The sequence below is a fragment of the Equus asinus genome, chromosome 1, assembly GCF_041296235.1.
Source record: "Equus asinus isolate D_3611 breed Donkey chromosome 1, EquAss-T2T_v2, whole genome shotgun sequence".
Taxonomy (NCBI): Eukaryota; Metazoa; Chordata; class Mammalia; order Perissodactyla; family Equidae; genus Equus; species Equus asinus.
Window position 1 is genome coordinate 98,446,402 of NC_091790.1, and position 25,448 is coordinate 98,471,849.

At 50.1% G+C, this 25,448-nt stretch overlaps 1 protein-coding gene across 8 annotated transcripts in view; it reads left to right on the top strand.

Moving 5' to 3' along the window:
* Positions 1 to 25,448, top strand: part of TNS3 (tensin 3) — a 260,333-nt gene that overhangs the window by 76,257 nt on the left and 158,628 nt on the right. For 6 of the 8 annotated variants that reach the window (XM_044778177.2, XM_070501703.1, XM_070501804.1 and 3 more), the window contains one exon: positions 8,503 to 8,541. The exons of 1 other annotated variant lie outside the window; for it this stretch is intronic. Coding sequence is in view for 1 of the 7 variants with exons in the window: in XM_014828276.3 (XP_014683762.3) it covers positions 8,503 to 8,541 (39 nt within the window). In the remaining 6 variants the exon portion in view is untranslated. Of the gene's footprint in view, positions 1 to 8,502; positions 8,542 to 24,353; positions 24,535 to 25,448 lie in introns of all 8 variants that reach the window. One more of the 8 variants, XM_070501724.1, reaches the window with a different exon arrangement.

Here is a 25,448-nt window from a genome sequence, read left to right on the forward strand (position 1 = left end):
TCCACCACTGGCATTGAGAGCGCCTTCTCCATCAGCTTGTGGTATCTTGCCACTGTGTGCTGTATAAAATGCCACTGTAGAGCTGCCCTCCCCCCTTGGGACACAGTGAAGGATGGTGCTCGTCTGCTGTGCCCAGGTTCTGTGAATCTCCTGGCACGTAGCTCTCATTCCCCTCCCTGCCCTCTATTCAGTTCCCTCTTGATGGGGACGCGGCAAAGTCATCTTCTAAAGAGCCTCGTGAGCCTCCCGTTTTTGAAGACACACCTACTGTGCTCCTCCTTTCCAGGGAAGCATTGGAAATAACGCAGGGATTATTGGAGAGGTCATGGTCAGTCTCTTCCTGCTAATTAAGACATGAATTATTCACCAGCATCAGTACTTTCATTATTATTAATGCCCAATCACTTGTGACGCATTGCTAGGCTGCGCATGATGTAGCTGGAGAGTAATGACTGATTTTGAGACCTGGATTTTTCTCGTGGAAATGGATCCAGTAATTTGGTGCAGTTAAATCTTGACCCTTGGTATTTTAAATGACCAAAAAAACAAGAAAGATTTTCAAAAGTCTTCTTAAACGTATTATTATGTCCTATCTTTCTTCAGTTAAGTTGGATTTATGAGTTGTTCTTCTGGTTCTTTAGCAAGCCATTTGCATCTTATCAATTATTCTATGTCATCTTTCTCTCTTTTCAAAAAGATAAGATGCAGGGATCTGGTAAGTGCCTGTGCCGAGACGTCTATAGACCCAGATTCTGGTCTGGTCTAATTAGCAGGGGTCCTGGACCATTTTACCTCTGAAAAGCTCAGCTTCCTCAGCTATAAAGTGAGGGCATCAGTGAGACGCCAGGCCTCCCTATCCAGCCTAATCTTGTAAGACGGACTCAGGCACAGGATCTTGAGTCAGTCGCTGAGCACGCATCCTCTCATGGGCACAGGTGGTTCTGAAAAGTGTCCTTCCCGGCCCCCTTGAGAAGAATTCTTGGGACATTTTTCCAGCAACATGAGATTTCTGATCTGGGACAAATAGTGGTAACGAGATGAATGCAGAGCAGTATTTTATTGTTTTAATTTTATGATATTTCCTGTGAGTGGTGACGGTTGTTTGTCTGAACCCAGGGAAGACGCGGCCCTGACCAGATGGGCCTTGTGCCTCACTTGGGTGAAGGAGGTGGCTTTTGAGCAGTCACACGACGTGAGTAAGTGTGTGACGAAGTGGCTCCAACGGGAGCGCATAGCGGGCTTGGCTCACTCATCTGGGACAGGCGCGTGACTGTGTTCTCTCTGAAAATCGTGTGCATCTCAGAGCTGCATGGGGAGAGCAGTGTGACCCTGAGAGCTGAGCAGAGCTGAGGCTGAGAGCTGGGAAGGCCTGCGGCTTGTCTTTCTAACATTTTAAAAACAACTGCACCAAGTGGTCTCCACGAGCTGCTTGTTAACTTTCAGGAGAAATGTAATGAGTGACTCCAGTGACTTCCTCTCTCTCTTGTGCTCCCCCATGTGAGGCTGGCTGGCCAAGAGGCGTGATTGCGTCTGTAGGGTGGCGTGTTTTCTCATGGGGATTAGACAGGCTAAATTGGGCTTTAACGCACAGTGAGAGAACAGAGTCTGTGAGGAATGTGAACCTAATTAGGGATTCCAGGGTCACGCCTGACAGAGGAACTCAGAAGCACGGTTAAGGAAAGTGCTTGAAGGAGGCAAATAAGTTAATAAACTCTACAGTGTCAGCGTTTCATGCAGCCACTCTGCGTAGACTCTGGCGCTGTTTGCAGGTTTGTGTTGAAAGTCAGCCTCTCCCCGGAGCTCCCCAACCTCAGAGGAGCATTTCCAGGTATCCTTGAATGAGGAACCAGGCTACCTGCCCATGTCACAGCCCTCCTGGGCCCTGCCTAGAGGACCCTGCTCCCAGTGGACTCGTAGCAGGTCCTGTGTTGACTTTGGTCCTCCGCTGCCCTCTCAGACCTTTGATGGTGGGTGCTGTGGGCCGGATGTGCCCTCCCCCTCAAAATGCAGTGGTTGGATTCCTAAAGCCCAGGACCTTGGAATGGGACCGTATTTGGAGATAGGCTTTTCAAAGAGGTGATTAAGTTAAAATGAGGCCGTTAGGGTGGGTCCTGATCCAGTCTGACTGGTGTCCTTATACGAAGAGGAGATGAAGACACAGAGGGAGGACCATACGAGGACACAGGGAGAAGATAGCTGTCTACACGCCATAGAGAGAAGCCTCAGGAGCAGCCAGCCCTCTGATACCTTGACCTCGGACTTCCAGCCTCCAGAACTGGGAGAAAACAAATCTCTGCTGTTTATGCTGCCCACTCTGGGGTATTTGTTAAGGCAGCCCACACTAAGACAGTTGGTACCCAAGCGGGTGTGCCCCCTCTCAGAATGTCAGCGCCGGTGGGGAGGGGGGCTTCCCTCTTTTCATTATTCTGCCCCCTATTTATGATAAATGGTAATAATGGAAGTAAAAATAGTTGAACCTTTTTTTCCTCACTTATGTAATGGATGCTTAAAAACATCTTGCTGGTTTCCTGATCAGTAACGTACAACACAAGGAGTGAAAGCTATAAGATAATAAAAGATAAAAACAGTAATAAAGATTCTGCCCCATGAGGAAAGCCCCCATCTCAGGACTGCTGCTCTGTGGGGAGATGAGCAGTGTCGCCCCCCCCCCCATGCTGTGAAGCCCCTGTGGCCAGTGGACATGTCACGTCTGTGTCTATCTCCCAGCGCCTGGTTCAGAGCAGGAGAGGGAAAAGGTGGCCTGTGACTATTGTTAGGATTTGGGAAGGAAAGGGGTGCCATCCTGGTCTCATTATGAATTCCCTTCATCGAATATCACCTTTGTAAAGATAAGGCAAAGGTAAACTTCACTCCACATTTTGCACAGCTTATGTTAGAATTCAAATTATTGTGCTAAAGAGATTTTATTGAATGCTAGAACCTATGCGTAAGGTGATGCCTTTTTCTTGGGCCTGACTCAGCAAATTGCCTCCTTTCCCGTCTGCGAGGCCCAGTGGCTGGCCCGCCCTTTCGTCTCTCCCGTTGCTGGCTTTGCACGTACTGTGATGGAGTCTTGATTTATTTATGGCACGTGTGAGCGGTTCTTTAATGCATTTTAATAACTGTTGGCTGGTGCTGTTGAACTCATCTACCCTTCCAAAATCTTGAATACTTGCTCCTGCTGGCTCGATACCAAACTGGGGAGACTTCATTTGTGGGCCAAATTACCTGGGAAACATGTAGGAAAAATGGCAAAGGAGAGACCAGCTGCCGGCCTTCAATGGGACGGCTGAACGTATGCACGCGTGCCACGTGCTTGAGGGTCCGATCTCTGTGGGGTCTGTGGTCTCATTCATGTGACCCAGCACAACTGACATTCTTGATGCTTCAGAAAAGGCTGAACTCTCATTTACCTTCACTCTGCACACACAGTAATCTGCAGTGTGTCAGTTGTACACATGCATTTTTAAAGAAACTAGTGGGAAAATGTCACCCTTTATATGGCTTTATCCAAAGCAAAGTTTAATGAGAAATGACGACAATAAAAGCTGAGTTCATCGTTTCATGGTGCTAATGGAAAGAAGACACTCTCTGTGACAAGTGTGGAGAACTGAGCGGTGACCTCTCTCCAGGACTTCCGTCTAGGCTATAGGAGACCATCTCACTCTTCCTGAGAAAGAGGCTTACCTTGGAACTGCGGTGAGCCTGGGCGTGTCAGCCCCTCTGGGGTCTCCACCGCGGGTGAAAGAGCCTTCCAGGACGGGAGATGCTTGTCGGCTAAAGCACCATTGCCCCTGGTGAAGTGAAGCTGTAGGGCTGGGCTTTTGTTATGTGTTCACATGGGCACACATGCACAAGCACACACACGTGTATGCTCACAGTCACATAGAGATATACACTCAAACTCTTGCACACTAACGCATATTGTCACATAGACACATAGTCACATGGAGGCACACAAACATGCCGCCCACATACTTACACTCCTCTACACTCACACTTGCACACACTCACTCATCCACACTCCCATTCCTGGGGGCACGGGCACTCCTCAATGCGAGGCCTCCTCTGTCCTGCCTCTGTTCTGGTCCCCTGTCCACCGGCTGGCTTGTGGGCTGCAGGCATCACGCAGCCAGGTGCAGCTGGGCACAGCGTGTTTGTTTGTGGTCGTCCTTGGTAACGGTGACTCGGCCCCACATCGAGTGTGACAAGTCCATAAAGTGCTTCTGGAGCAGACCTCTTGGGGCCCTCTGGGGTTTTCTTAGTCACAAGTGGGCACCTCCCTACCCCATCCCCTGTCATCACCTCTCATCACCTCGTCTCCCGGGCGCTCCATCTGGTGAAAAAGGGGAGCCGTTCGTGTCAGGAGAGGAAGGTGGCGTTTGGGCCCAGCAGCTGTCTCTTCTCCCCATGGGGGTCTGCCCATGTGGCTGGGCCTCTTTGGGCCTCAGTGTCCAGGCATAGATGGGACACTCACTGGCTTTCCGGGCAGTGGTGAGGGCAGTGAGAAGGACCTGCAGATGCAGCCTGGCCCTGCTGGGACTGGAGCAGGCATGGTGATGCAGCCGTGGGCCTCACCGTGAGTGGGCCCCGGTGCAGGCACATGCCCTGTTCTCTTCCTGCTGTGGCTTGCTCAGCCCACTTTACAGAGCAGGGGAGGTGCTCCATGAGGGAGGACCCTGCCCAGACTCCCGGGGCGCTGCCACATCCCCCTCTATCACGCTGGCCGGGCACTCACGGGCCATGAGGTAGAGCTCAGGGGTGTGTGGGGTGTTTGCATCCATTTATAGGGCAGTCCTGAGGAATGTAGCGGCATCGGGACCCTCCTACAATCTTGAAGCGCATGGTGGCTGCCCACTGGCTTTTCAGCTCCCTCAGTGAGATGGAATTAGCATCTGAAGAACCTGGATGCTGCTTCATGCCGAGGAAGGCCAAGGCAACCTGGAAATGATCCAGGACCACAGCATTTCCTTTTGTCAAATGAAAATAGCAGAACCAGACGGCACTGGGAGGTATATGATCAGAGGTGGCACTGGAGATGAAGAGAGAAAGCAGGCATGCATGCTCCACCGTTACTGCCCTGACCTGAACCCTGGATGGTGGCCCTCAGTGTGGTTACCTGCTCTCTCCATCCTGAGGGGGAGGAGGGCGGGCCTACAGGTCGGAGGGGCAGGTGCAGCTGCCTGTGAGGAGCCTGTGGCTCTGTGGGCACGTTGCTTGGGTGCAGAACGTCCAGAGAAACCATGCACCTCTGCCTCGAGGGTCAGGCTGAAGTGCCGGGCAAACACCCAGATCTCCAGGACATGCAAGCAGAGGCCTATTGCACGGGTGCTCAGATCCCTAATACGGGGCAGGCTGGTTCGCGTGAGAACATGTTCTCCACTTGATGGTGGTCTTTACTACATGAGGCATTTGCAGTTGTTGATGTCAATATGAGTTTTCTCTCTACCCACAAGTGGCTTCCTCCCGACCATACCCTTTTCTCTGACTTGGCGCTTCTTGTGCATGTTCATTTGCAAATTCATTCTCTCTCGAGGTCTTGCCTCAGACATTTACTGTCTGCATTTCATAAAGGTGCTCGTAAAAATGGACACTAGGGGTTATAATCGGTTCTCTCCACCAGAGGATTTTTTTCTGGCAGGAATGCAGCCATACAAGCGCAGAGTTGCTGCTTGTCATTTGACAACTCAACTGGGAGCCTGCTCACTTCCCACCTCCAACCCCTGCTCACTTTCTGATGAACAGTACAGTCTGTGCCATTTGTGTTAGTAACTGTCCCCTCCCTGAGGACTTGTTCGCTTTGTTTAACAATGTATCACCGTGAGGTGCAGCAAGTGCCTGGCGAGAGGAGGCGCTCAGGAAAAATGGGCTGAACAAATGATGGAGTCAGACAAGGTTGGCATGCAGAGCCTTTTAGTGGTGTTGGCCACAGCTTGGCATTGTTGTGATGGACGGGGGATGGGGGGCTTGGGGAGCCCCAGGGCACAGGGCTGTCTTGTTTTCTGGAGGACGTCCTGGGGCCAGGGCAGGTGGGCAGTGTCATTGCACCCCATCTGGACGCAGGGGCAAGTGGGAGGCACAGGACACACCTGGCACATTCTGGACTGAATACCTGGTTGCTGCTGTCTTTAAAACTCAAGCTTCTGATGTAGGGAGGGCTTGTGCTTTTGTTCTCAACAAACATGCTTCCAGAGAGTGAAATAAACAAATGATTCATAGACTTTATTTTTTAGGATAGTTTTAGGTTTATTGAACAATTGAACAGATAGTACAGGGAGTTCCCCTATATCTGCTCCCCCGCCCCTCATAATTTCCTCTATTATAAACATTTTGCATTACTGTGGTACATTTGTTATGCTTGATGAGCCAATTTGGATACGTTTTTATTAACCGAAGTCCATAGTTTACCATAGGATTCACTCTTGGTGTTGTGCATTCTGTGGATTTCGACACATGTATAATGACATGTATCCAGTGTTAGAGTAACGTACAGAGTATTTCACTGCCCTAAAACTCCTCTGTGCTCCATCTCTTCATCCCGCCCTCAACTCTTGGCAATCACAGATCTTTTCACTATCTCCATAGCTTGCCTTTTCCAGAATGTCAGAGTTTGAATCCTACAGTTCGTAGCCTTTTCTGATTGGCTTCTTTCCCTTAGTAATAGGCACTTAATATTCCTCCACGTCTCTTTGTGGCTTGTTAGCTCATTACTTTTTAATGATGAATAATGTTCCGTTGCACGGAGAGCAGAAAATGATTTTTCAAAGGCGGGAACTCCAATTGCTTGCACATTTGTCTCCAGTATGTCAAACACTTACTGAAGCACCAGGACACCGTGTGTGCTGAGTGGAGACTGTACGAGGATGAAATGAATCACAGTGCTCCATTGACCATGGGGTTTCCTTGTCTGACTGCCATCACTGTCCTGTAAGCATCGGTCTGTAACTTAGTGTATTCCAAAGCCATTTTTTTATTTTGTTTTTTTTTTTTGGCTTTACGTTTATTTTCTCACATTTCCTCATCCATTCATCAGACTTTAATATGTATATGTGGAGCTGAGGACACACAAATGAAAATGATGCTTTTCTGCTTTATAGGAAGTCTCAGTGTAGGGGGAAGCCGACCATTAAGTCAGCCATTCTGGACAGAGAGAGGGGCTGCTATGTGTGTGGAAGGGGGCAGCTAGGTTGGGCAGGGTGAGAAGATAGAGGGCCAGGAGAGAGGCCCCCTGCCCCAGACGAGATCATGAGTCAGAATCCTGGCGGAGTAATAATATGTCCCAGACAGATGAATGACTGTGTGTCACGTTTCTTGAGGAACTCACTAAGATAAGCAAGAGAGTTATAAATAGTCCCAGTGGTAAGAACCAAGGTCACACTGCTGCCCACGCCAGGCCGCAAGGACAATTAGTCAGATCACTGGGATTTCTCCTTCCTTTGCACATTTTCATAAAACTCTTTGAGGATGGGGGTCTAAGAGTTCCAGAGGGGGGAAAGCCAGGAGGCAGCTCATGGGGAGCTGAATCCTGCTTGCAGGTGCCGTGATCCTGGCCTTCTAGAACTGCACCAAGCAAGTGTGATCCCCTCGCCCACCCACAGCCCTTTCAGCTCAGGGAGAGCATCGTGTTCCCTGAGTATGGAGAGCCTGCCCTGTGCCAGCCTGTTCTGAGCACCGTACATTCTCATTACATCCAGTTCTCAGATGGGGAAACTGAGGCCCAGAGTGATTAAAGCCCAGTTCTGTGGCTAGTAAATGGTGGAGCAGAGGTCCCGTCAAAGACAGATTCCAAAGCCGGCATCTTTATCTCGTCGCGTCAGTTGTCCTGGGTGCCTGTACCATGTCTCTTGTGACTCAGTTATAGCTGTGGTCTCATCACGTTGGTATGTGAGTCTTTCCTAATGTGCTCTTGCTTCTTCAGAGGACCATGGTAGAGTCAAGGGAGCTCCTTTCCACCGTCTCCTGCACCTGGCACTGAGCCTCGAACGAGATAACCGCCCTGATGTTGCCACATTTAGACTCTGCTTTCAGTTCCACTTGTGGAAATAGTTCTAGAAAAGGCAGTCCATTCTGTGGAGAATGTAAGCTCTGGGTATGGTTGCGAGGCATAGGTGCAGCCTGAAGACCCCAGGCAGAGTCCTCCACCTCTTTCCCCTGGCCCTGCTCCCCACACTATGTGGCGAGGAGGGGCCTGGCAGACTCGCCAAGACGTCCCTGGCCTGGGAGTCCACTGGGGCTTTGAAACTGAAGAGGACTTTCTGCATCTGTGAGTGATGGGGTTGTGCTTGGGCGAAGGCTCCATGGTTCTCATGAAATTCTCTGAAAGGACCTAGACTGTACAAAAGTCAGCAAAAATCTGGACTCTGTTAACTTGAGTTCTTGTCTGTCTTGAGGTTCTGAAAGTTTACTACTGTGATCGTGGTCAGAGGTCTGGGAGCCTTTCTTGAACATTCTGCCGTTTTTTCTTGAGAGCTCATCTGCTTATCTTGTCTATTCTCCCTTTAGGTGGTGATTCCCCGCTGCGTACAAGTCCCCCCGGAGCAGGTAAGTCCTTGGCATCTCTTGGGGCCGTGGTACCATCCTGCAGGATTAAGTCTGTTCATGCTGTGCCCTCTTGGGGGGTCTTCCATTCCCTCTTGGATCCACTCGCTCTGTTTGAGCTGTCACTTTCATTCCCACAGCTCTTGTAGGGACCCTTAATCACACTGCACTGGCCATGTCCACACTTTCCTTAAGAAAAGAGAATCACGCACTCGTTCGTAAGACCTAGGGATTAATTTCCCTGAGCCCGAGTTTCTTTTGCTGTAAAGTGAAGATGCCACATATCCATTTTCTTAGCGATAAAAATGTGGGCAGAGTATCTGTCACAGAGTGTCTGTGTAGGAGCGTCATGCAATGGCTTTGGCCCAGGAAGCTCTGACAGATGACGTCTTTCTATCAGACTGAAGGTAAACACAGTGATAACACTTTCTCTCCGGCTTGCTGTTCCGTGAATATAAATTGCAGTCTGCCTTTTAAATGAAACTCCGTTGCACGTCATGATGTTTTCTTTGCTGCCCCCCGTTGGAGGAGGAGGTTAAGCCTGGTGTTAATGACTCGTTATTGGCCTACAGGACACCTGCTGGCTTAGTGCACTTCCAGGACAACAGGATACTGATCATCCTCTTTTCTTATCGCAAATCGGAAGTGACTCACTGTGGGGAAGTGCGAGGGAAGGAAACAGGTGTGCCCTGCTGCCTCCTCCAGGGTCTCTCTTAGGTGTGTTCCCCACACTTCTCCGATGGGACGCAGCACCATGCCCTTAGCCCTGGTTTTGTATACAGAATCCATAGTTCTGGAGAGGATTTTGCCTGTCTTCCTGCTTCCAGTGCCTCTTTTTGACTGAGGCCCAGTGACCCCTCGACCCAGGGCGGGGTTTTCCCTGCAGTAGCTGTGGATTCTGTGTGAGGGGCTCCACTGTATGGCAGCTGTCTTGTGCATGGCTTTCTCCCTAGGATGGGGGGAGTGTTGTCTGCCCCCTGGCTGCTGGGGGAGTAAGCTGTCAGATGGATGTGGGCAGCCTTGACTGGCTTGTCCCCTTCCGCCTCCCTGTGCTGGGCGGCCTGGTGTAATGGACTGGCTTTGTCCAGTGGGCTTTGCTGAAGGGCTTCCACCTGTATGGTGTCTGTGCAGAAAACAGAATCCTTTTTCTCTCCTGGCCTTGCATCAGCTGACAACCCTCCAGTACCATGGGCCTGGCATTTCGGATTGGCATGGATGCGCCTCCAGATAGTCTGGCATTCCAGGTGTGACCTGGGAATCACCGGCCCGTGTGGCTCCTGGCCAGGCACCTGAGATTCCACTTCCGTTTCTGTCTTTGTTCCATTCATGGAGTGCCTGCTCTGTGTCAGACGCTTGGTTAGACACATTTGCCCAGAAGGTCACCTTCACTCACCCACCCAAGACATGAAGAACCTGCGGCTGCAAAAAGGAGTCACCTCCCAAGGTCATGTGAACACTGAGAGGCTGTAGCCTCTGGTCTTAGCATCTTTTGCTTGCCCCCAGCTGTACACTCTCTGCCATTAGAGATAAGACAGGTTTGTTGGCGCTACTTCTCATATTTTGATATGCCACATTCAGGGATAACTTGTTCAGGAAAAAACCCTCGTATTCTGTCAGTAGAGTTGGAGGGAAAATTAGTGGTTATTTAGGGCCACCAGTTTTTAGACTTCTGGCGTGGTATTTCTGAGCCTCAGGGCCTCGTTCATTCTCAGAACGTCTGAGAGATGGGCATCCTGAGTACCTTCCCTATGGCGGTGCTGCTCGTGAATGAGAAGGCAACCAGCGGGGACCAGGCTGTCACATGCTCCTTCGCCAGACCTCCCCTTACCCAGTGCCAGCGCTCCCTGAGCTGATGCACACAGGGCCCACGTGTCTCTCCCTGTCCCCTTTCCCTCCCAATCCGTCCTCTTTCATTATCGGTGGTCAGGGAGACTCACGAGCCTTCCAGGTTTGGGAGAAGGTCACCCGCTTCCTCGTTCACCTGAGGTTTGCTTGATGGCTGGCTCTGGGGTGTGAACGTCCCCCCACACCTCGGTGTCCAGCCCTCTGACCCGCCTGCCTGTCTGCTTCCTCTGTGCTAGGGGCTTCTCCGCACGTGGCGTTCAACCGCTCTGCAGATGTCTTCTCAGTTCCGTGAGCCCTTCTGAGAGGTTCCAGAATAGCTTCATCTCAGCTTGTTCTATTGCTGTGAGCTGCCAGGTCTGCCTGAATTGCTGGGGCAGCATTGGCTTGCAACCATTGTTTGAAATATTTGGGCATAATTCACCAGTCCTGGCTGGAAAGGAGAAGGTGGTGATGGGCCCTGCCAGCAGGATCTGATGACATCCTGTGACTGACTCTCGGGGCCCCTGCACCTGATGAGGTTATGCTCTGTGAGGGTCTTTGTCTACTGGGTCGGGATGCCTTCGTGACCATCTGGGGCATTCGTGACACACAAGGGAAGAAACTTGTCTGTGGTTGTAGTGCTCTGAAGGCTGTTTGCCTTGATGCCTGTTTTTCTATGATTTTCTGGAAGCAGATCCTTATTCTGTTTATTGCGATGGCTTAAAAAGTGGGGTATGAAGTTCAGTTAACACACAGACTAAAAATGGCAGGCAGTGGGGCTGAGAAAAAGATCTGAGAACCAAACCACCCTTTGTAAACGTCAACTTAGCTGATGAAACATCCAGACAGGCTCTGAGTTTCCTGGAAGCCAGTGTAAAAGGGAAACCACACTATTGGTATGCGCCTTATCAGCTAGGAGGGAAAGGACGATCAGCGGAGAAAGTGTGCCATGTGGGGAATAACGCAGGGTGTTGATGGAAGCTGGGGACACATTCCGAACCATAGCCGCATGGCAAATGCTCCTGCCTGTGCCCTGGGGGAGCCGAATGATTGTTTTAGAGGGAAGTCAGACACATGCTTTGAAGTGCATCGTGATCAGGATCTTCGGCTTTATGTGGCTGTGGCCATTGATATGGCATTTAGAAATAGAAAAGAGTAACTGGTGGTTTTATCTTCTGTCTCACATTTGTGCCACTTCTGTGCAACGTGGTCTACTGGATCATAAAGCGGATGCTTCATCGTTTTTCCGGATAACAGTGATCATTAGAGATGGGAGAGGTCGTTGGCTCTTTGAGACTGAGTCACGCGTTTGTTCTAGCTGTTTCTGTAGGTCTGCATGTGTGTGTACATCGACTCTGTGAGCTCACATGTACATACAAGCATGGAGTATCCCAGTGATTATGAGCTTGGGGCTCAAGTCAGGTCGGGGTACCATCCAGGCTATGACACTAGGAGAGCAGCGTGACCTTGAATGGAATCCTTTCACTTCTGGGCTCCACTCTGCTCTTCTGTAAAATAGGGATGCTGTCACCTTCCTTTTGGGGTCCCTGTAAGGATGGAATGAAAGAACATGAGAATCCTTAGCACTGGCGGAGACACAGACGAAATGCACAAGAGTGAGAGAGGCCTTAGTTGTCATTCAGTGAACTTAAGAGGGCAGGAAGGCCTTCGGTCCCGCAGCCTTTGCAGTTTGTGTTTTGCTTTTGACCATTGTTCTCTTGCCATCTGGTGGGAAAGAACCAGTTTGATCAGTTCCTGAGCATGCCGTCTGCTGCCAGAGGGTGAAGACACCTTGACAGATGCTGGTGAAACCTTGATTCTCATAATCCCTCATTTGGAGACTTAGAAAAAGTCAAGAAGCCGAAGGAAAAGAGGCCTTGGTCAGGATTCGGGCAGCGCGGGCCTCCAGCTGGTGGTCGGTGGATTGATTGCAGGAGCTTTTCACGGCTCAGCCCTCACAGGGCTCTGAACGTGCCCGACAGCTTTTTATTGATGTTCCAGGCCCCGTGGTGTTTGTTTTCCATCTTATCTTTACCTTCATCACTGTCCGAGGGAGCTGATTCACGTCAGTGCAGCAGCGGAGCTGGAAGCTCCCTCCTGGTGCCTATGTGGCTTTCGCTTGGACACTGTTGAGTCCACAGGTAGGAACCACCTACTCGCCAGGGCTCCTGGCTGAGCACAGCGGTCTCCGTCTGGGCGGTCTGGAGCAGGCAGCCTGGCGGAAGCACCGGCTACCCTCCGCCTGAGGGGTTTGCTCTTTTCAGAGTGGCCACTGTCCTTGAAAGAGGCCATGTCCCCGTCTTCAGGTGGCCACGTGCGGGGGGTGTTCAGGGCAGTACCAGCCTCAGCTCAGGAGGCAAGTGCAAGCCCTCGCCTGGCTGCTGGCGCTCACACACGGGTTGCTTTGGCTCGGCCATTGTGGTTTCTCGTGCTGGGGGAGAGGCTGTATAAGAATAGTTTCTGAAATTTGAGTCAGCTGTTTACTGAACTCATATGGCTTCACCTCTCTTTGTTTAATTAAAGCGGAGACAATGGGCGGTTTCTGTCAAAGGTGACATTAGGAGTCAGATTATGCAGTTTGAGGCTGGAGCTTCCAAGCTGTGTTCTGTTAGCTACACCTTTTTATTTGTGGGCATATATGGGGTGTGTGTGTTTGAACAGACATGCATGGTGTGTGTATGTGTGCTTACATGCATGCTCAGTATATGTGTGTGTATATGCATAGTGTGTGAGCATGTGTGTTCATGTGTGTCTGTGCACACATGGTGTGTGTGCTTGTGTGCACAGGCACATGTATGCACAGTGTGTGTGCCTATGCATTCCTGCCTGGTGTGTGTATGCGCATGTGCATGCATGCACAGGTGTATGTGTGTGTGTGTATTGTGTTGGGACTTTGTTCAGTATTCTTTGCTTAAACTCAAACAGTCAGAGGAAGTGATTCTGAGTGATGAGGTTAACGCAAGGACAGCATGATTATTTAGGACACATGCCCGTGAGCAAATGCTGTCAATGTTATATTTCCCACCAGTGGCCCATGACAGATTCTTCAAAGGTACTGAAAGATTTCAGAAAGAATGCCCACCAAATTGGACAATTGGGAATTTGAGATGGACGAAAGGAATCTACTTTAATGATGTTCCCTTTATTTTATTGCAAAATTAGGTAGCAACAACAAATTTCAAGCTTTCTGTTTGTCAAATATTGAGCTGGGGGCTTTGCAAAAAAGGGTAACTGGAGCTCGCTGAATACCTCGGTCTGCTGACGGCTCTGGTGCCCAGCAGTCTCTCTGTATGATTTCTGGTCCTTGTCAACAAGTGCAGGTACTAGATTGGATGCTGGTTATTTCTGCTCAGAGATTGTTTCCACTGCTGCAGTAAACTTCAGAAACACAGACACGGATCTGCACACCACCGCAGGGTCTCCATGGAAGGACAAACTCTGTTTTCTGAAAATCACAAACGTGTACACATATGCCTGCACAGATGCGTCTAGATCCACAGCTGCCCCATCAGAGTCTGTATATCACATACCAACATCTTTGACCAGAATTGCAATGAGATTAATTTGTTTCAGGCCAACAGAGACTTGTAAATATTCTTGCTTCTTAATCTCTCTGATCTTAAGGAGACAGAGAAAAGTCTCAAGAATCGCACTGGATCAAGGTCAAAGTCTTCCACGTGGTCAAGAGACCCAAACTTAATACCTATGGTTTTGGTAAAAGCTAGGTGAGACCAGAAATAAAAATATACACGATATTGCATTCCCTGAGTTTCCCTTGAAATTAAATGATTCAAGAGCTGTGCTCCAGTTCACCAGTCTACACAGTGATGGGGCATCAGAGGAGCCCCGTGGAGGACCCCTGTTGGAAGGCACGTGTCGAGAGGATGGAGCGGGGGAAACTGAGAAGCACAGTTAGGTCTGGGACACGCCCAAGTTTGTACAGCATCTCTAGATAGAGGGGCAGGTGTGAGGCCAGAGTTGCGGCGCCACCTCCACTGGAGAGACCAGGTGTTCTAGCCCCGCGGGGCCACTGGAGAGTCTGTGTTTGCTCAGCGACAGCCTCAGGCCCTCTTTCCCCAGCTGGGCGCACACACTGGCTGGTTCTGTGTCTTCTCAGCAGTTATGGACCAACAGGAATGTCCTGGGATTGACAACTCGGGGGAAGAGTGGGAGTGTTTAGGAAAAGCTGAACCTGAGTTGAGATGTGGACTGGGGCTCGCTGCCCCCAAGGTTCACTGGTACGCGTGGTCCAGACGCCCAGCAACCCCCCAGGGCGCTCGGAGCAGGCTGCACTCCCGGGCTGGGGTGGATGCCCTTCATGACAGCTTCATTTCTCTGTTACTCATTTACTCTGTTTTTCTTGGTTCTCAGAGTCCTTTGTGAAGGTTGAGGATTTGAATTAAGGTAGTTGGGACCTGATGGAGGAAAAGTTCAAAGCCACAATCCTGAACTACACTCAGATTTGCTTTTTCTTAACTCCGTACATTTCACCCCCTCTGAAGATTTCTCTTCCAAATTTTCCTGTCCTCCTGACTTTGTCTTGAGGGAGGCAAAGTATTGATGAACAAAGGCAGGCCCATGGGCATCTCTCACAAACTCACAATGACTTTTCAGGTAAGAAAATGATACACAGTGAAAAGGAGTGAAAAGGAGCACAGACATGGGACCAGAGAATCCCGTGCGTCTGTCCTCACTACCCCCCTGCAATGCACCTGTAGAATGGGCGTAATGGATTGAGTCGTGTTCCCTAAATCCTTATTCATCTCAAACCTCAGAAAGTGCCCATATTTGGAATGAGGATGCCGATGAGGTCATACTGGAGTAGGGTGGGTGCTAAACTCAAGGACTCGTGTCCTGATAAGCAGAGCAGAGGTTGCAGAGATACACGCAAGGGAAGCGCCATGTGACGATGGAGGCAGATCAGAGAGATGCCTGTACGACCCGAGGACGCAGCAGCCCCCAGAAGCTGGAAGAAGCAGGAAGGATCTCCCCACCAGAGCTTCCAGAGGGAGCGCGGCCCAGCTGGCCTTGATTTTGGACTTCTGGCCTCCAGAACTGTGTGAGAATAAATGTCTGTTTTAAATGCTTGGTTTGTGGCACTTAGTTCTAGTATCCCCAGGAAACCGCATGTTGGGGTACCTCCTTTCACCTCTTTCCTGTTGCTTAGTGTCCCCAGGCATTTCTGGAACCTCTTTTTGGCCACAGTCCTGTGACGGGGGCATCTTGGGGCGTAAGCCCACAGAGTGGCCAGCAGGCAGTGGGCACGGGGTTGGGAAGGCTCTCAGAGAGGCTGGCCATGGTCCTCTGTACACTGTCCCTTCCCGTGCAGGTATAACAGGTTTTGTGAATGTGCAGAGAAGCAGGGAGCATGTTTGTGGGAAGTGTTTAAGGAGGAGCCTCTGGTTATGAATGGACATGGGTGTTGGGCAGGGTTATGCAGTCTCTGGTGTCCCGGAGCTTTCCAGGGAGAGGCCAGCAGACGGGCCTCTGGACCTGTATTAAGTCAGAGTGAGCCCCAGCCGGAGCAGGAAGACCCCTTCCATTCCCTCTGGGGGGCGAGCAGGAGCCAGGCTGGCCCTGGCAGAGCCCAGCCAGTTCCCAAGATGGTTGTTGTTGCCTGACCCTGGCCCGTGGCCTCTGCAGCGGCCTTCAGTGCCTCCCCCAGGTGCCGGCCGGCCGGCTCCCCATGGGCGGAGAGCTCCCAGGGCTCGGGGTTCATGCCCCCCCCAACCACAGGCCAAACTTTGGTCCACACTCTGCTTAGATTTCACCATTCCCTCCCACGCCCAAAATACCATCTGAGCCTTTGGGTTTTTTCGACTTGGGAGGGTAGAAATCGTCTGGATTTCTGGATTTGGGAGAAGGCGGCGGGTTAGGAGGCCCTGGCGCATCTGCGTTTCCTTTGCAGGAACTCCTGGTCGGCAGGCAGGAACCTTTCCTTAAGTTTCAGTTCACTGACCTCCTGGAAAGAGGGACAACCCTTCACAAATTAAGAAAAAAACCCACCCACACTGAGCCTCATGCAATAAGCCACCCCCTCTGTAGCAGGGATTTGAAAACGGGCGGGTGGGCCAGATGCTACTGATGGTGGCCGGACCACCTGTAGGTGGAGGGACTGCGAGGAGAAGGCAGCAGAATGTTCACCCGGGTCAGCTTCACCCCAGGGTGAGCACAGAGCCTGGCTAATGATTAAAACCTACACAGGCTGCAGGCATCACACCACTGACGGCTTGCCTGCGTCTGTTCCTGTCCTGGGTCAGATGTCAGTGTCCCCGTTATCTCCACGACTGTGTGTGGCACTCACAGTGCCGAGTTCCCACCCCTGGCCATAACTCCCTGGTGGGCTTGGGGCTGCTTCTGGTCCTGGGCAGCCCTTGTCCATGGGCCGCCCATGCCCTGGCCCTCTGGGGTGACGGGCAGTCAGCTCCTGAGGCACATTCAGCTTCTCCTCCAGGGACAGCCCAGAGGAAATGTTCTCCAGGGAGCGAATGTCCCCAGGTCCGAAGGCTGGAAGTCTGCAGTGGATAAGAAAACCCTGCTTGAGGATTATTTCTTTTATTTTACGGCACAGATTCTGTAGCAATCACATGTGTGAAATGTGGAGCGACCCCTGAAGGCAGTGGTCATGTGTGATGGGTGGTGGGAATAGCAGTGACTGTTGAAAGGGAAAATCGACTCCTTGTTTATTTATTTATTTTTGCTGAGGAAGATTCACCCTGAGCTAAGATCTGCACCAATCTTCCTCTGTTTTATACGTGGGTCACTGCCACAGCATGGCTGCTGACGAGTGGGGTGGTTCCGTGCCTGGGAACCGAACCAGGACTGCTGATGCTGAGCGTGTCGAACTTAACCACTAGGCCACGGGGCCAGCCCCTGCTTATTTTTTTAGTGCCCTGAATCAGGGCAAAGTTAGCATCAGGAGGAGTGTCATATTGGCGCAGCACTTAAATTACCTGAGTGTATTTTACTTGCAGGAGGGGGACTCATTAAAAAAAACACCCCACAGCCCTTCCCCCAGAGAAAATCAGCATCTCTGCCTGGGAGAGACGACATGGGGCAGGAGTGAGTTTGGGAGCCCAGGGTTCTGGAATCAGGTTCCTGCCTAGGTTCTACGTGGCCTGGGTCTCCAAACTTCTGTCTTCTTATCTGTAAATGGGGGTGTCCGGCTGGTCGGTGTGGTATGTGATGTCCTAGTTTAGCTTGAAGAGTGTCTGTTAGAGAACCGGGGCCTGGGGCAGTTTCTTTCTGCAGGTTGCTGCAGGTGACTTTGAGCTTTCTCGGAGGTCCGCTGTTCATTTGCAGTGGACCCTGCACGGCGCGGCAGCCCACTGGGCGGTGGGATGTCTCCATTCTGAGAATCGGGAGTCTCCGCAGTTGCGGCTTCCCCGCTGTGGTCGCACTGTCTTATTCTCTTGGGGCTTTCGTAACTGCTTTCTCAGCTTTCTTTACAACATTTTCTTTCCCTAGGGTGTTAGGACACAGTTCTATAAAAGAAGAGAGGGAGTTTTGTCCTTCCCGGAGCCCGTGTCCCGTCTGGAGGCTCATCTGTGCAGAAGGAGTGAGGAAAATCATGTGCAGCTGCCCAGGCCTCTGTGTTCCCAACTCTGGTAACGGGAACATCCCCACTCCGGCCCTCTTCAGGGTGCCCAGGAGCGTGGGGAGCGTGGCGGCGTGTCCCCTTCCCATAAACGGGGTCTGGAGAGCAGGTAGGGGACCAGGGGCCGCAGAGTGCAGACGTGGGCCTGAATCCGGGGGGTGATAGCTGTCAGCCTGTCCCTTTGGGCTGAGATGTCATGTTCTGATCTATACAGCAGATGTTAAAAAGGGCTTACTTCAAAAGAAACAGGTTACCTTTGAGGAACGCTAGAGAACCAAGTCAGTCTGAAAATTGGGAAATGAAAGAAGCAATCAGCATTTAACCTTCTTTTCTTATACAAACTGCACCTGAAGGTTAAAAATAGATGAAGAGGGAACGTTTCATTTAACAGAGGAATTCTGGCTAACAAATGTTGAGGAAGTGATTGAGTTAGAATGTTTCAGGCTGCTAATAACTGAATGGCTGGCTCTAGGCCGTGACCCTCTGTAACCTCCTCAGTCACAGAAGGAAGCTGCCCAGGTCATGTGCCTCCTCACGGGAAGTTGGTGGGTACGTGGGCCTTGCGGGAAGGACAGGCTGCCCCTAGGCTGGGTCCCTGGCAGAAGTCAAACCAGTGACACCACACCCAGACCCATCCACAGCTTACAGGAAACGCCGCAAGGGATCTGAAATAATTCCAGAGGGGTCAGCAAAACCCAGAATGGGGAAATTCTACTGGGTGAAAAGATCCCCAGTCATTTTGAAATAAATTGGAAGAGGACGAGAAGAACCTGTGTTGTGAAAGAACTGAAGAGAAATATTAAATAAACATTGTACGACTTTATTTGGATTCTGATTCAAACAATCAGACTGTAAAAAAACAAAACCGAAACCAAACTGGTAAGACAGAGAAATTTGAACATCGATTAGATATTTGGTGGCATTAAGGAATTATTGCTAGTTTGTTGTAATTTTTTTGAGTCTTTATTTTCTAAAGATGCGCACTGAAATATCCGTAGATGAAGTGATGTGATGTCTGGGGTTAGCTGTACAAAGGTCCAGTGAGGGGCTGCGGGGGGTGGGTGTGTGGATATAGTTCTTTTGGGAAACTGTGGAAGCTGGGAGCCCCGGGAGCTCAGGACCCCAGCCTCCATTTACCAGCATTATTGTGCAGGATGCAGGCCATGTATGTATAGAGCTCAGGGCTGGCCGGCGACCCAGGCCCAGTGGCCAGTAGCTGTTTTTCATTATTACACGAATCGCTCACCACTGTTTCCCGAACCACTGCGCTCACTGTCCTGCACAGTTATCTGCCATTACCTAATGGCTCGGGGCTTGCCCGTGGGTCGTCAGTGTGGCATTCCCGACTGTTGACATCTAGAAGGACATTGTGTCTGCGTGATGAAGTGTTTCACTGAAAACCTGCTGAGTTCATCAGCACATGACACAGAGTTGATACATTGTTTTCTAAATGACAACCTTGTTCTGCATAAGGGTTGTTTCAGACTAGCCAAGTGCATTCTTATTCTTTTCCCTGGGAAAATCATATACCTCCCTCCCCAGAGGGATTAACGTTAATATGATTTGCTCATGGGAAGAAATACAGTCAAGGTGCAGATACTGAGTACGTGTGGATTTTGACTCTGTGTAATGAAGAACTTTCGAAAATTGAGTTAAAAACAGACTTGGACGTGTATGAGATAGGGAGCTGCCTGTCTTTCAAGTAAAGGCTGACAGGGCCACTGTGGTGGTCTTTCCTAAGGTGATTGGGAGAGTAGGAGACCGAGTGAAAGGGACCTTGAGGGCTACTTTAATGAAGCCAGTGTTGTATGTGGTAACAAGGTTTTTAGTACAAACCAAGCAAAGCACAAGTAGTTTAGGTTAGTGGTTCTCAAAACATGGTCCCAGACCAGCAGCATCAGTGTAAACCTGCTAACTTAGAAACAAATTCTCTGGACCCTTCCCCAGACCTGTTGAATGAGAAATTCTGGGGTGGCGCCCCCAGATCTCTCTTTTCACAAGCCTTCGCAGGCGACTGTGATGCCAGTTGAACAGGAGTCCTGTTCTAGAAGGAGACGTCCTCCTGGGTGGGTGGGACCACTCTCAGCGATCCTGGTGGTGTGTGGGAGCCTGGTGTGGGGATGACTCAGGACGGGGCAGCCTCGGGGGTCCCTTGCTCTTAGGAACAGCCTTTCGTTTCCTGGTTCTTTTCTCCTCTCCCTCCTGAGTGGTCCTCTCGTCCATGCTCTAGAATGCAGAGCCAGAGTCTTCAGAATCTCTCTCTAGAAAGCGCTCCATGCTCCTCAGCGGGAGACATCGGCAGGTGGATAGAAATGCTCAGGTGGAAAGCAGTGCTCAGGGAGAGAGAGTGTGTGTCTTTGGAAGGAACTGTTGCAGCATCTACTTCTCTGCTTCCACTTTTCTTCCAAGGAGGAAGGAGTCCTCTGAGGCGTAGCTCATGTGGAGCATGTGTCCTCGGTATAAAGAACTGGAGTCACATACGTTTGCCAGGTTATTTCTTAAGTGAGTCAAAGATTCAATGATCTACAAATTTATGTAAATTAAATTACAGTCAGTCCTCATTATTTATGAATTTTGTATTTGCAAATTTGCCTACTTGCTAAAATTTCTTCGTAATCCCCAGATTGACATTCCCTGTGCTTTTCTGATCATTCATGGATGTGCTCAGAACAGCAGAACATTTGAGCTGCCCGCTGTGCACGTCGCCAGCTGGGGTTGAACAACAGCAGACGCTATGGCCTTCTTGTTTCGGCTCTCATACCAAAAGTAAATAAGTGTCCTTTTCCAGGTGTATTTAGTGGCACGTTTTTCGCATTTTTGTCCATTCTGTTAGTGATTTCACTGTTTAAAGTGGTCCCCAACTATAGTGCTGAAGTGCTGTTCAGTGCGCGGAATCACGAGAAGGCGGTCCAGTGTTCATGGTGACTTTTTAGAACCTGATGACGGCAAATAGCAAGAGTTGGCTGCAAATGATTAGTTACATATTGACTAGGGGTCCTCAAACTGCTCCACTGTCAAGTTCTCACCTGAGAACTACCTTTTCCCTGACCTGCCAGTCAGAGAAAAAAGAGCCCAGCCCACTTTCCGGCTGCCTCCCAGTGAACCTTGGTGGGCAGTGCTCGTACCAATGCCAGAGGCTGGCAGAAGGAGAGGCCAGGCTGGGAGGAATCCCGGCTGGAGGGCTCACTCATCTTGACTTCTTGGGGTGCCAGGGAGGTGGGGAATTTGACAGTCCACCGTGGTGGAGTGTGAACTCGGGTCCCGAGTGCCAGCTCTGCCACTCAATCGCTGTGTGACTTTGGGTGTGTGGCCTCAGCTTGCCAGGCCTGGTCCTCAGCTCCCTTTTGGCAAAGTGCGGATGGTAAGGGTTCCCAGCTTGGGGCTGCTGTCAGGGTCCCAAAAACCGGTGCCGGGAAAGCACTTTGCACTGCATCTGTGCTGGAGTAAGTGTGGGATGTGTGTTGCTCTGCTCTTCCCATATGGTGTCAGCAGTAATGGGGATGATTGTTGCTTGCATGTCACGTGTCATCTATTTGCTTTCACATGCAGTCAAGCCTGTCATTTAAGACGATCAGAATTTGCAGGTGGTTATCGAATTGAATGTGAGTTAACTTGCAGAATCCTAAATGTTCCTCACGTTAGCATTTGATTGTGCCTGAAACAGACAACAGTCACTGTCTGTCTTTGATGTACGGATCCGCCCTGTCTTTGAGTTCCGTCCAGGGGCTGGGGTTCCCCTGTCTTGTTTTTGCATAATTTACACCCACAAGGAGTCCTCTGAAATTCCCCATGTGGGCTTCCTCAAAGTGTTATGAAAGCTTAAAGAGATTTACGAGATAATCTGACCACATCAATGCTCTGGGTCTGCCCTGTGTCTTACAGCTGTCCCACAGCCCCTGATTCAGTCGGGAGCACTTGGTGACCCTGCCTTTTCTGAGATGTGGACACCTGTGTTCACAGCAACAACAGATCTCTTCTTAGGCTCATGTTTTGTTGGTTTGCACAATATTTTGTTCAACTCTGCAGTGACATTAGCCAGTGCATCCGGCATGAATAGATGAGAGCAGACACGGTGGGCTCCCAGTAAACTTCCAAGTTGATGTAGGACGCGGTACAGGATTACAGATGCTGGTGCCGAGCGTCCAGCGAGCAGCACTGGGCAGCAGGTGTTTGGCTGGTTGCTCCATTCGTTCTGGAAGACAATTAATGGTCAGGGAGAGGGCTATAGGGCAGTTTGGTGGGACCTCACATATCTGGGAGGGCACAGAGTTCAATTCCAATCAGCAGGCAGTGAGGACCCCAGCTTTCCTGCAGCTTTCACAGCTGCTCTGGCCAGACGCCCCTTCCATTTCCCCTCCACGTGTGTCTCTCTCTTCTTGAGTGTGATCCCTTGCCATCCAGCCTTTAATTCCACACTCACAGTCTTATATGTACCTCTCTTTCTCATTGTAAGCTTCTCAAATGAGGGAAATATGCTCTCTTGTGTTTTTTCAGCTCCAACTTTGCAGTGGGTCTGTACACATAGTAAGTACTGGGAAAAATAACCGTTGAAGTTAATTGTTCAGTAAATTAACTTTCTCGTGGGGGCATATGTGGATTATGTGACCTAATCTGTAAATATGTGATATCCAAGTTATATACACAAGACTCCTGGTGCAGGGTGTGGTTTAGGGTTGATCCTTGATCAACTTTCGCTAAACTGGAGGGAATCTGACAGGGGAATTGCCAAGTGGTGGGGTATCCTGGGTCTTTGCTGCCCTAATATTTTACAGTTTCCATCAGCTCTTCCCAATCACGTGAATAATTTCCACCCACAGGGTTGGTTTTCCCCAGTGTTTTCTTTACGTCCAGTCAGGAAGGAGAGAGGACTTCTCACGGGGTGCCTGGTGCGGCTCTAGCAGGAGGCCATTTTGGCTCCACCCCTGTGCGCCTCCCCCTTGCTCCATTCCAGGTGCACACAGTCAGCCCTCACTTCCTGGAGGGAGAAGGCCAGGCAGAGGGAGGGGACAAGGTGGGGAGCAGTGGGGGCAGCTCTTGGTCTGCAAATACGCATTCACTGAGGCCTCTGGAGCGCCAGTGCTGGACCTGCTGGCAGTTCCAATGTGGTTTCTCTCATTATGGAATTTACCTTCTAGGTGCTGTGGGGTCAGGGCCGCATGCAGAGAAGTTCTGGGGGACAAGGACATCAGTTTCATAACTACCTGCACCCCCCAAATGCCTCTTTAATTTTGCCAGGGCACTTCCTTTTGGGGAAAGAGACTCAAACATGCTCTAATAGAAAAGAGTGGAATGAGCTCTTCCCTTTTCAGACCTCTGCTCGCTCCAGAGCCCGATGCGCAGTCCTAGAAGTTATAGCACTCTTCTTTCCCAGAGACGAGCTTCAGGAAGTTCTCGTGGCAAGAATCCCGAAGTAAATTACACTTATAGGAGTTTCTCCTGAGGGAGTCACTAAGGATGATGAAAATTTTTAACCGCAGAATGTTTATCACAGCATAGTTTATAAGAGTGAAAATTGAGAGACCAGTAACATTCAGGTATAGGGGAAATTACGTCCCAGCTAGACATTGGATACCACGTGCTATTGAAAACTACTTCGTGGAAGAAAATCTGATGATATGGACTTACAGCGCTATTCTATTTTTAAATAAGTGTGTGTGGAAAAAAGCCAGGAAGGATCTATTCCGTGTTGCTAACTGTGGTTGTCTTGGAGTGTGCGAAGGAGTGGGTAGATGGGTCCATCTCCTTCTTTGTGTGTCTCTACTTTCTGAATTTTCTACAAGAAAATAACTTGCTTTTATCATAAGAAAGAAAATAAGTGAGCACTTGTTATTTTTAAAATAGTACAGCAGATTCTCTGGGCTGGCCTCGCAGTGCTGCGGTGGGCTCTGGTCTGCAGTGAGGCGGAGGCTGAGTGGGCCTGGCAGAGGGTGCAGTGCCTGCGGGGGACTGACTCCCAGCCGCGTGTGCACCCGAGGGAAAGGCTGGGAAGACCAGTTGTTTCTCCTGTAGAACGCTCTGCCAGCCTCCTGCTTTCCATCACTCATCTCGGTGCAGACTGATTTGATTTTATTATTTTGTTTTTATTACTTTCGGATTCAATTTGTACTGGACATCTGAACTCCCTGAGTGTAGAAAGGAAAAAAAAGAGATTGGTGGATCTAAGAGGCGTTGCCATTCTAAACCTGGTCATGGGCCCATGTGGCAGTCCCAGATTGAAGCCCCAGAGTTTAGAGGATGGATTTGAAAATATCACACTGTCACCTTTTTTTTTTGGAGGAAGATTGGCCATGAGCTAACATCTGCCCCCAATTCCCTCTTTTTTTTTTGCTGAGGAAGAGTGGCCCTGAGCTAACATCTGTGCCCATCTTCCTCCATTTTATACATGGGACCACAGAATGGCTTGATGTGCGGTACAGAGGTCTGCACCCGGGATCCAAACCAGCAAACCCAAGGCTGCTGAAGCGGAATGTGCAAACCAACCACTATGCCACTGGGCTGGCCCCTGTCACCATTTCTTAAATGAAGTGGGATGCCCAATGCTTAGCTATTGAAGCTGCCCTTTGGCAGAGACCCAGGTGAGTATCCTGTCTGTCTGTACATGTGGGGAGGGGCCGCTGGGCCTTGCACCCAGGGCACTGACCTTAGACAACTGTGGCTTCCACAATTTAGTCAGGTGACCTTGGGCAGGTCAGTTAGGTGCCAGGAACTTTGTTTCTTCACCTGGAAAAAGGGAGCAACGTTTCAGTGAGGAGTAAGATCATGGGCGGTTTTTGTCCAATGTATCACGTTATATACATGGTATAGATTTTGACTGATGTTAAGTTGGGATGAGACTCATTTTGTTGATAGGTTCTGTTGATAGGGTTGATCCAAGAAAACTTATTTCCTGGTGTTTATCAGCGTTCTTTGGGTCTAGTTACTATGTCATCTTCTCAAAGTCTTCTGAGTGGCTCGCTCACTTGTCAGAGAATAACTTGGAAATCAAATTTTCCTTAGTGCAGAAGCAAGTACCAGTGAGGAAAGCCATCAGGGTCAAGCTCCTCTGTTTCTGGACTGCCAGGAGCATGAGTAGGGCACGGCTCAGACAGCCCCGGGTGAATGTCACTCCCCTGGTCATAGATGAGGACTCGAGTGGACAAGGCCCACCTGACTGAGCCAAGAGTGTCTTGTCGTGGACACAAAGCTGGGATTTGAGCCCAGCTTTTACCAGTTCTAGGTCCTTTCCTGGGGTCTGCCCACTGACATGACGGTCAGGACAATGACAGAAATGCTGGGAGGCACCATTTTGGGTGGTAGTTGGAGGAGCTGTTAAACCCTGGCAATGGAATTAATTTGAAGTTCCAGAGAAAGAAGGAGCTATTTTCGGTTTCTGAGTGGCCAAAAAACATGCTGGGGAGTGGCGTTTTTGAAAGCTTGGTTTCAGGCAGTGGAAAGGAGTTAATGTGATATTGTGATGTATGATAAGAAATATATATTTGCTCTTCGTCCC